The sequence below is a fragment of the Leptodactylus fuscus genome, unplaced genomic scaffold, assembly GCF_031893055.1.
Source record: "Leptodactylus fuscus isolate aLepFus1 unplaced genomic scaffold, aLepFus1.hap2 HAP2_SCAFFOLD_535, whole genome shotgun sequence".
Classification (NCBI taxonomy): domain Eukaryota; kingdom Metazoa; phylum Chordata; class Amphibia; order Anura; family Leptodactylidae; genus Leptodactylus; species Leptodactylus fuscus.
The window spans coordinates 7,221-19,431 of record NW_027440563.1 but is presented as its reverse complement, the minus strand read 5'-3'; the positions used below and the strand labels follow the sequence as shown (position 1 = coordinate 19,431).

At 51.2% G+C, this 12,211-nt stretch overlaps 1 protein-coding gene across 1 annotated transcript in view; it reads right to left on the bottom strand.

Moving 5' to 3' along the window:
* Nucleotides 1-9,443, bottom strand: part of LOC142188574 (solute carrier family 2, facilitated glucose transporter member 4-like) — a gene marked incomplete at its 3' end in the record, with an annotated part of 53,112 nt that extends 43,669 nt beyond the window's left edge. Inside the window, exons 1-2 of the mRNA XM_075261866.1 lie at nucleotides 9,235-9,443; nucleotides 9,042-9,152 (exon numbers count right to left, since the gene is read on the bottom strand). Of these exons, the coding sequence (XP_075117967.1) occupies nucleotides 9,042-9,152; nucleotides 9,235-9,273 (150 nt within the window). The remainder of the gene's footprint in view (nucleotides 1-9,041; nucleotides 9,153-9,234) is intronic.
* Nucleotides 9,444-12,211: the final 2,768 nt, after the last annotated feature.

Below are 12,211 nucleotides of genomic sequence, written 5' to 3'. Positions count from 1 at the left end.
ACCAATTCATGGTGGAGGGAGCCTCTAACCAGCCCAGTTTGGGCAAATTCATGGTGGAGGGAGCCTCTAAACAGCCCAGTTTGGGCAAATTCATGGTGGAGGGAGCCTCTAACCAGCCCAGTTTGGACCAATTAATGGTGGAGGGAGCCTCTAACCACCCCAGTTTGGACCAATTCATGGTGGAGGGAGCCTCTAACCAGCCCAGTTTGGACCAATTCATGGTGGAGGGAGCCTCTAAACAGCCAAGTTTGGACCAATTCATGGTGGAGGGAGCCTCTAAACAGCCAAGTTTGGACCAATTCATGGTGGAGGGAGCCTCTAAAAACCCCAGTTTGGACCAATTCATGGTGGAGGGAGCCTCTAACCAGCCCAGTTTGGGCAAATTCATGGTGGAGGGAGCCTCTAACCAGCCCAGTTTGGACCAATTAATGGTGGAGGGAGCCGCTAAACAGCCCAGTTTGGGCAAATTCATGGTGGAGGGAGCCTCTAAACAGCCCAGTTTGGACCAATTCATGGTGGAGGGAGCCTCTAAAAAACCCAGTTTGGACCAATTCATGGTGGAGGGAGCCTCTAAACAGCCCAGTTTGGGCAAATTCATGGTGGAGGGAGCCTCTAAACAGCCCAGTTTGGGCAAATTCATGGTGGAGGGAGCCTCTAACCAGCCCAGTTTGGACCAATTAATGGTGGAGGGAGCCTCTAACCAGCCCAGTTTGGACCAATTAATGGTGGAGGGAGCCTCTAACCACCCCAGTTTGGACCAATTCATGGTGGAGGGAGCCGCTAAACAGCCCAGTTTGGGCAAATTCATGGTGGAGGGAGCCTCTAAACAGCCCAGTTTGGACCAATTCATGGTGGAGGGAGCCTCTAAAAAACCCAGTTTGGACCAATTCATGGTGGAGGGAGCCTCTAAACAGCCCAGTTTGGGCAAATTCATGGTGGAGGGAGCCTCTAAACAGCCCAGTTTGGGCAAATTCATGGTGGAGGGAGCCTCTAACCAGCCCAGTTTGGACCAATTAATGGTGGAGGGAGCCTCTAACCAGCCCAGTTTGGACCAATTAATGGTGGAGGGAGCCTCTAACCACCCCAGTTTGGACCAATTCATGGTGGAGGGAGCCTCTAAACAGCCAAGTTTGGACCAATTCATGGTGGAGGGAGCCTCTAAAAACCCCAGTTTGGACCAATTCATGGTGGAGGGAGCCTCTAACCAGCCCAGTTTGGGCAAATTCATGGTGGAGGGAGCCTCTAACCAGCAGAGTTGTGGGAAAGCAGGGTGGAGAGAGCCTCTAACCAGCAGAGTTGGTGGAAATCAGGGTGGAGGGAGCCTCTAACCAGCAGAGTTGGTGGAAATCAGGGTGGAGGGAGCCTCTAACCAGCAGAGTTGGGGGAAATCATGTTGGAGGGAGCCTAGTATTAGCAGAATTGTGCAACGCTTATGGTGGATGAGTATGAGGATGCGGAGGAATTGGAGAGGTTGAGTACAGACATGGAGTTTCATGTTGGGGTGCTTTACACAGGTGGGCACAAAAATGAAGGCTCTATCCAGTGGTGGTTCATTTTTATCAAAGTGAGCCGGTCGGCACTCTCAGCTGACAGACGGGTGCGCTTGTCAGTGATGATGCCACCGGCTGCACTGAACACCCTCTCAGATAGGACGCTGGCGGCAGGACAGGACAGCACCTCCAAGGCATATAGGGCAAGTTCAAGCCACAGGTCCAACTTCGACACCCAATACGTGTAGGGCGCAGAGGGGTCGGAGAGGACAGGGCTGTGGTCGGAAAGGTATTCCCGCAACATGCGCCTATACTTCTCACGCCTGGTGACACTAGGACCCTCTGTGGCGGCACTTTGGCGAGGGGGTGCCATCAAGGTGTCCCAGACCTTAGACAGTGTGCCCCTCGTTTGTGTGGACCGGTGAGAACTTGGTTGCCTACTGGAGGAACTGCCCTCCCTGCCGCCAACGTCACATGCTGGAAACATCTCCATCATATTCTGCACCAATTGCCTGTGGCAAGCATTGATGCGATTGGCCCTCCCCTCTACCGGAATAAAAGACGAGATGTTGTTTTTATACCGGGGGTCAAGGATAGCAAAGATCCAGTACTGGTTGTCCTCCATGATTTTGACAATACGCTTGTCGGTTGTAAAGCACCCCAACATGAACTCAGCCATGTCTGCCACACTGTTAGTTGGCATGACTCCTCTGGCCCCACCGGAAAGTTCAATCTCCATTTCCTCCTCATCCTCCATGTCTACCCATCCGCGCTGCAACAATGGGACGATTCGAAGTTGCCCGGAAGCCTCCTGTATCACCATCACATCATCGGACAACTCTTCTTCCTCCTCCTCCTCCTCCTCCTCCTCCATTAAACGCAGTGAAGCGGACAGATGTGTGGACCTACTCTCCAGCTGTGACGGATCGGATGCTATCCCTAACTCCTCTGTGTGATCTGAGTTATCCCTGATGTCAATCAGGGATTCTCTCAGAACACACAAGAGCGGGATTGTAAGGCTCACCATCGCATCCTCAGAGCTCACCCTCCTTGTGGACTCCTCAAAGACCCGTAGGATGTCACAAAGGTCTCTCATCCATGGCCACTCATGGATGTGAAACTGAGGCAGCTGACTTTGTGGCACCCTAGGGTTTTGTAGCTGGTATTCCATCAAAGGTCTCTGCTGCTCAACCACTCTATTCAACATCTGAAACGTTGAGTTCCAGCGTGTGGGGACGTCGCACAAAAGCCGGTGTTGTGGCACATGCAGGCGTTGCTGGAGAGATTTTAAGCTAGCAGCGGCTACTGTCGACTTGCGAAAGTGGGCGCACATGCGCCGCACTTTCACCAGTAGCTCTGGAACATTGGGGTAGCTCTTTAGGAAACGTTGCACCACTAGGTTGAAGACGTGGGCCAGGCATGGAACATGTTGGAGTCCGGCAAGCTCCAGAGCTGCTACCAGGTTCCGGCCGTTATCACAAACGACCATGCCTGGGCCCAGGTGCAGCGGCTCAAACCATATTGCCGTCTCATCGAGGAGGGCATCCCTCACCTCGGAGGCAGTGTGCTGTCTGTCCCCCAAGCTGATCAGCTTCAGCACAGCCTGCTGACGTCTACCAACGCCAGTGCTGCAACGTTTCCAACTCGTAGCTGGGGTCAATCTAACAGCGGAGGAGGAGGCGGTGGCGGAGGAGGAGGCGGTGGCGGAGGAGGAGGCGGTAGAGGAGGAGGAGGAGGGGGGTGTTCTTCTCGTGTCCCTGCCAGGCATGTTAGGCGGGGAGACGAGGTACACCGGGCCAGTTTGGGAAGCAGTCCCAGCCTCAACTACATTCACCCAGTGTGCCGTCAGTGAAATGTAGCGTCCCTGTCCGCATGCACTTGTCCACGCGTCGGTGGTCAAGTGGACCTTTGTGCAAAGCGCGGAACTAAGGGCCCGCCTGATGTTGAGTGACACGTGCTGGTGCAAGGCGGGGACGGCACACCGGGAGAAGTAGTGACGGCTAGGGACGGCATAGCGAGGTGCCGCAGTTGCCATCAGGTCCAGGAAGGCGGGAGTTTCAACAAGCCGGAACGCCAACATCTCCTGGGCCAGCAGTTTAGCGATGTTGGCGTTCAAGGCTTGCGCGTGTGGGTGGTTAGCAGTGTATTTCTGCCGCCGCTCCAATGTCTGAGAGATGGTGGGTTGTTGTAAAGAAACGCCTGATGGTGCCTTTGATGGTGCAGGAGAAGGAGATAAGACAGGACCAGGGGAGGATGAGGTAGAAGTCAACAAAGTGGCGGAGGCAGATGAAGTGGTGTCCTGGCTCGTCCTCTGGAGTGCATCACCAGCACAGTCAGCAGTGGCAGTGGCAGAGGCAGAGGCAGTGGCAGAGGCAGTGGCAGTGGCGTGAACGGCAGGCGGCCTTTGTCCTGCCGTTGCTGCCTGCCACTGATTCCAGTGCTTGGATTCCAAATGACGGCGCATTGAAGTGGTGGACAGGTTGCTCTTCTCAGAGCCCCTAATCAATTTCGAGAGGCAAATTGTGCAGACAACACTATATCTGTCCTCGGCGCATTCCTTGAAAAAACTCCACACCTTCGAGAAACGTGCCCTCGAGGTGGGAGTTTTTCGGGGCTGGGTACGAACTGGAACATCTTGGGAGATTCCGGGTGTGGCCTGGCTTCGCCTAAGCTGCTGACCTCTGCCTCTGCCTCTAGCTACCCTTTTTGGTGCTGCACCTGCCTCAACATCCACACTACTTTCCCCGCTTGACATCCCCCCTGTCCAGGTCGGGTCAGTGTCCTCATCATCCACCACTTCCTCTTCCAACTCCTGTCTCATCTCCTCCTCCCGCACAATGCGCCGGTCAACTGGATGCCCTGACGGCAACTGCGTCACATCATCGTCGATGAGGGTGGGTTGCTGGTCATCCACCACCAAATCGAACGGAGATGGAGGAGACTCTAGTGTTTGAGCATCTGGACACAGATGCTCCTCTGTTAGGTTCGTGGAATCGTGACGTGGAGAGGCAGGTTGAGGGACAATGAAAGGAGCGGAGAACAGCTCTGGGGAGCAGGGACAGTTGGGGTTATTGTTCTGTGAAGCTTGGGAATTTTGGGAGGAAGGAGGACAAGACTGTTGGGTAATAGGAGGAGAGGAGGCAGAGTCTGACTGGCTGCTGGACAATGTGCTGTAAGCGTTCTCTGACAGCCATTGCAAGACCTGTTCCTGGTTCTCGGGCCTACTAAGGTTTGTACCCTGCAGTTTAGTTAATGTGGCAAGCAACCCTGGCACTGTGGAGTGGCGCAATGCTTGCTGCCCCACAGGAGTAGGCACGGGACGCCCTGTGGCTTCACTGCTACCTTGCTCCCCAGAACCATTCCCCCGACCTCGCCCACGGCCTCGTCCACGTCCCTTTCCGGGAGCCTTGCGCATTTTGAATTCCTAGTTAGAAATTGGCACTGTATACCAGTAGTAAAAATTGTGGGTGCACGTAACCCCAATATATTCTTTGAATTCCCAGTCAGACACTGGCACTGTATACCAGTAGTAAAAATTGTGGGTGCACGTAACCCCAATATATTCTTTGAATTCCCAGTCAGACAATGGCACTATATGGCAGTAGCAAGAAATGAGGGTATTTGTATTCCCAATATACTCTTTGAATTCCCAGTCAGACAATGGCACTGTATACCAGTAGTAAAAATAGTGGGTGTATATAGCCCCAATTCTATTGCTAGGGGACTTGCAGGGTATTTCTGGGGTGAAGGTGGGGGGGCACACCGTTGGAACGGGTATCGGGGTATATATCGGGTATACGGGAATACACTGACAGTGTATTCCATTCAGGATCCTGGGAAAGCTGGGTTGCGGCGATTGAGCCCGTCAGTGCCACGTTACACTGACAAGCTTCTCCCTGGAATTTAGCTCTTACAAGAGCTGTTGGTTGTCTTCTCCTTCCTATCCTAGCCTGTCCCTGCCTACCCAGAATCTAAGCCCTAGCTAGCTGGACGGAAACCTCCGTCCTCGGTGAATTGCAAGCTCAGAATGACGCGAACCTGGGCGGCGCTGTTCTTTTAAATTAGAGGTCACATGTTTTCGGCAGCCAATGGGTTTTGCCTACTTTTTTCAACGTCACCGGTGTCGTAGTTCCTGTCCCACCTACCCTGCGCTGTTATTGGAGCAAAAAAGGCGCCAGGGAAGGTGGGAGGGGAATCGAGTAATGGCGCACTTTACCACGCGGTGATCGATTCGATTCGAACATGCCGAACAGCCTAATATCCGATCGAACATGAGTTCCATAGAACACTGTTCGCTCATCTCTACTCTCTATACTATATACTCATCACCATGTATGTATAAGGACATGTAACATATGATGAGCCTTCTATATAATAAATACTCATCACCATGTATGTAAGAGAACGTGCAACATATGATGATACTTCTCTATACTATATACTCATCAGCATGTATGTAAGAGTACATGTAACATATGATGATACTTCTCTATACTGTATACTCATCACCATGTATGTAAAAGAACGTGTAACATATGATGATACTTCTCTATACTATATACTCATCAGCATGTAAGTATGGGGACATGTAACATATGATGATACATCTCTATACTATATACTCATCACCATGTATGTAAGAGGACATGTAACATATGATGAGCCTTCTCTATACTATATACTCATCACCATGTATGTAAGAGGACATGTAACATATGATGAGCCTTCTCTATACTATATACTCATCACCATGTATGTAAGAGGACATGTAACATATGATGAGCCTTCTCTATACTATATACTCATCAGCATGTATGTAAGAGAACGTGTAACATATGATGATACTTCTCTATACTATATACTCATCAGCATGTATGTAAGAGAACGTGTAACATATGATGATACTTCTCTATACTATATACTCATCACCATGTATGTAAGAGAACATGTAACATATGATGATACCTCTCTATACTATATACTCATCAGCATGTATGTAAGAGGACATGTAACATATGATGATACCTCTCTATACTATGTACTCATCACCACGTATGTATGAGGACATGTAACATATGATGATACCTCTCTATACTATATAATCATCACCATGTATGTAAGAGGACATGTAACATATGATGATACTTCTCTATACTATATACTCATCAGCATGTATGTCAGAGAACGTGTAACATATGATGAAACTTCTCTATACTATATACTCATCAGCATGTAAGTATGAGGACATGTAACATATCATGATACTTCTCTATACTGTATACTCATCACCATGTATGTAAGAGGACATGTAACATATGATGATACCTCTCTATACTATATACTCATCACCATGTATGTATGAGGACATGTAACATATGATGATACCTCTCTATACTATATACTCATCACCATGTATGCAAGAGTACATGTAACATATGATGATACCTCTCTATACTATATACTCATCACCATGTATGTAAGAGGACATGTAACATATGATGATACCTCTCTATACTATATACTCATCACCATGTAAGTATGAGGACATGTAACATATGATGATACCTCTCTATACTATATACTCATCAGCATGTATGTAAGAGAACATGTAACATATGATGATACTTCTCTATACTATATACTCATCAGCATGTATGTATGAGGACATGTAACATATGATGATACCTCTCTATACTATATACTCATCAGCATGTATGTAAGAGAACATGTAACATATGATGATACTTCTCTATACTATATACTCATCACCATGTATGTAAGAGGACATGTAACATATGATGATACTTCTCTATACTACTCATCAGCATGTATGTAAGAAAACATGTAACATATGATGATACCTCTCTATACTATATACTCATCACCATGTATGTAAGAGGACATGTAACATATGATGATACTTCTCTATACTATATACTCATCACCATGTATGTAAGAGGACATGTAACATATGATGATAGTTCTCTATACTACTCATCAGCATGTATGTAAGAAAACATGTAACATATGATGATACCTCTCTATACTATGTACTCATCACCACGTATGTATGAGGACATGTAACATATGATGATACTTCTCTATACTGTATACTCATCACCATGTATGTATGAGGACATGTAACATATGATGATACTTCTCTATACTACTCATCAGCATGTATGTAAGAGGACATGTAACATATGATGATACTTCTCTATACTATATACTCATCACCATGTATGTATGAGGACATGTAACATATGATGATACTTCTCTATACTATATACTCATCACCATGTATGTAAGAGGACATGTAACATATGATGACCCTTCTCTATACTATATACTCATCAGCATGTATGTAAGAGAACATGTAACATATGATGATACTTCTCTATACTACTCATCAGCATGTATGTAAGAGGACATGTAACATATGATGATACCTCTCTATACTATATACTCATCAGCATGTATGTAAGAGGACATGTAACATATGATGATACTTCTCTCTACAATATACACATCGCCATGTATGTAAGAGGACATGTAACATATGATGAGCCTTCTCTATACTATATACTCATCAGCATGTATGTAAGAGGACATGTAACATATGATGATACTTCTCTATACTTTATACTCATCACCATGTATGTATGAGGACATGTAACATATGATGATACTTCTCTATACTATATATTCATCAGCATGTATGTAAGAGGACATGTAACATATGATGATACTTCTCTCTACAATATACACATCGCCATGTATGTATGAGGACATGTAACATATGATGAGCCTTCTCTATACTATATACTCATCAGCATGTATGTAAGAGGACATGTAACATATGATGATACTTCTCTATACTTTATACTCATCACCATGTATGTAAGAGGACATGTAACATATGATGAGCCTTCTCTATACAATATACACATCGCCATGTATGTAAGAGGACATGTAACATATGATGATACTTCTCTATACTACTCATCAGCATGTATGTAAGAAAATATGTAACATATGATGATACCTCTCTATACTATATACTCATCACCATGTATGTATGAGGACATGTAACATATGATGAGCCTTCTATATACTATATACTCATCACCATGTATGTATGAGGACATGTAACATATGATGATACTTCTCTATACTATGTACGCATCCTCATGTAAGTATGAGGACATGTAACATATGATGATACTTCTCTATACTATGTACTCATCCTCATGTAAGTATGAGGACATGTAACATATGATGATACTTCTCTATACTTTATACTCATCAGCATGTATGTAAGAGGACATGTAACATATGATGAGCCTTCTCTATACTTTATACTCATCAGCATGTATGTAAGAGGACATGTAACATATGATGAGCCTTCTCTATACTATATACTCATCGCCATGTATGTAAGAGGACATGTAACATATGATGATACTTCGCTACATGATATCCAGATCTTAAGTCCTCATCTTGCATACATGACAACATGTTACACGCCGTCTTTTGTATGTTGTCACCCACCTTTTGCGGGGCATTTATGACTCCAATGTTGTATCCAAACTGGAATGATCCCAGAATGGCGGTGACTACTGACAGGACCAGAGTCCTAGTGATGGCCGAGCGGACAACCTGCTGGAGGACACAAAGAAGACATCAGGTGGACTCCATCTTCTCCACAGACCCGTCTTCTTCTTACCTGCCCCCCCATATTTACCTGCCCCCCATCGATGGGTTGGAAACCTCCGGAGGGCATTGCAGTTTCCCTCACAGGGTCAGAATACGCAACGAAATCCTTCACTGACCTTGTTATGGGAGAAAAAGTGAGAGGTGAGGGGGAGGGAGGCCGAGCGGAGTGGAGGACACAAACTCTACAGGAGACTCCACCACACTAGACCGGGCCAGGCAGGGCGACTGATAGGGTGACAGAAGGGGCTTGGCTCGCCCGGGAGTAAGATGACACACAAGGTGGAAGAGACAGTGACCTAACCCAGGAGACCCACATGACTGGTGAGACAGAAGGGGTAGACAACTGGGGGCAGCAGAGGACCCGGGGGGGGAGAGGTAACAGGGTGACTAGGGGGCAGCAGAGGACCCGGGGGGGGGGGGGAGAGGTAACAGGGTGACTAGGGGGCAGCAGAGGACCCGGGGGAGGAGAAGTAACAGGGTGACTAGGGGGCAGAGGACCCAGGGGGGGAGAGGTAACAGGGTGACTAGGGGGCAGCAGAGGACCCGGGGGGGGGGGGGGGGGGAGAGGTAACAGGGTGACTAGGGGGCAGCAGAGGACCCGGGGGGGGGGGAGAGGTAACAGGGTGACTAGGGGGCAGCATAGGACCCGGGGGGGGGGGGAGAGGTAACAGAGTGACTAGGGGGCAGCAGAGGGACCCAGGGGGGAGAGGTAACAGGGTGACTAGGGGCAGCAGAGGACCCAGGGGGGGGGGGGGAGAGGTAACAGAGTGACTAGGGGGCAGCAGAGGACCCAGGGGGGGAGAGGTAACAGGGTGACTAGGGGCAGCAGAGGACCCAGGGGGGGGGGGGGGGAGAGGTAACAGAGTGACTAGGGGGCAGCAGAGGACCAGGGGGGGGGGGGGGAGAGGTAACAGGGTGACTAGGGGGCAGCAGAGGACCCAGGGGGGGAGAGGTAACAGGGTGACTAGGGGGCAGCAGAGGACCCCGGGGGGGGGGGGGAGAGGTAACAGAGTGACTAGGGGGCAGCAGAGGACCCAGGGGGGAGAGGTAACAGGGTGACTAGGGGGCAGCAGAGGACCTGGGGAGGTAACAGGGTGACTAGGGGCAGCAGAGGACCCAGGGGGGGGGAGAGGTAACAGGGTGACTAGGGGCAGCAGAGGACCTGGGGGAGGTAACAGGGTGACTAGGGGGCAGCAGAGGACCCAGGGGGGGAGAGGTAACAGGGTGACTAGGGGGCAGCAGAGGACCCAGGGGGGGGGGGAAGTAACAGGGTGACTAGGGGGCAGCAGAGGACCTGGGGGAGGTAACAGGGTGACTAGGGGGCAGCAGAGGACCCGGGGGGGAGAGGTAACAGGGTGACTAGGGGCAGCAGAGGACCTGGGGGGGGAGAGGTAACAGGGTGACTAGTGGGCAGCAGAGGACCCGGGGGGGAGAGGTAACAGGGTGACTAGGGGGCAGCAGAGGACCTGGGGGAGGTAACAGGGTGACTAGGGGCAGCAGAGGACCCGGGGGGGAGAGGTAACAGGGTGACTAGGGGGCAGCAGAGGACCCAGGGGGGGAGAGGTAACAGGGTGACTAGTGGGCAGCAGAGGACCCGGGGGGGGGGGAGAGGTAACAGGGTGACTAGGGGGCAGCAGAGGACCCAGGGGGGGGGGGAGAGGTAACAGGGTGACTAGGGGGCAGCAGAGGACCCGGGGGGGGGGGGGAGAGGTAACAGGGTGACTAGGGGGCAGCAGAGGACCTGGGGGAGGTAACAGGGTGACTAGGGGCAGCCAGAGGACCCAGGGGGGAGAGGTAACAGGGTGACTAGGGGGCAGCAGAGGACCTGGGGGGGGGGGGAGAGGTAACAGGGTGACTAGGGGGCAGCAGAGGACCTGGGGGAGGTAACAGGGTGACTAGGGGGCAGCAGAGGACCCGGGGGGGAGAGGTAACAGGGTGACTAGGGGGCAGCAGAGGACCTGGGGGGGGGGGAGAGGTAACAGGGTGACTAGGGGGGCAGCAGAGGACCCAGGGGGAGAGGTAACAGGGTGACTAGGGGGCAGCAGAGGATCTAGGGGGGGGAGAGGTAACAGGGTGACTAGGGGGCAGCAGAGGACCCGGGGGGGGGGGGGGGGAGAGGTAACAGGGTGACTAGGGGGCAGCATAGGACCCGGGGGGGGGGGAGAGGTAACAGAGTGACTAGGGGGCAGCAGAGGACCCCAGGGGGGAGAGGTAACAGGGTGACTAGGGGGCAGCAGAGGACCCAGGGGGGGGGGAGGGTAACGAGGAGTGACTAGGGGGCAGCAGAGGACCCGGGGGGGGGGGGGAGAGGTAACAGAGAGTGGACTAGGGGGCAGCAGAGGACCCAGGGGGGGAGAGGTAACAGGGAGCTAGGGGGCAGCATAGACCCAGGGGGGGGGGAGGTAACAGTGTGACTAGGGGCAGCAGAGGACCAGGGGGGGAGAGGTAACAGGGTGACTAGGGGGCAGCAGAGGATCCAGGGGGGGGGGAGGTAACAGGGTGACTAGGGGGCAGCAGAGGACCCAGGGGGGGAGAGGTAACAGGGTGACTAGGGGGCAGCAGAGGACCCGGGGGGAAGAGGTAACAGGGTGACTAGGGGGCAGCAGAGGATCTAGGGGGGGAGAGGTAACAGGGTGACTAGGGGGCAGCAGAGGATCTAGGGGGGGAGAGGTAACAGGGTGACTAGGGGGCAGCAGAGGATCTAGGGGGGGAAAGGTAACAGGGTGACTAGGGGGCAGCAGAGGGACCCAGGGGGGAGAAGAGTAACAGGGTGACTAGGGGGGCAGCAGAGGACCCAGGGGGGGAGAAGTAACAGGGTGACTAGGGGGCAGCAGAGGACCCGGGGGGAGAGGTAACAGGGTGACTAGGGGGGCAGCAGAGGATCTAGGGGGGGAGAGGTAACAGGGGTGACTAGGGGGCAGCAGAGGACCCGGGGGGGGAGAGGTAACAGGGTGACTAGGGGGCAGCAGAGGACCCGGGGGGGGGGGGGAGAGGTAACAGGGTGA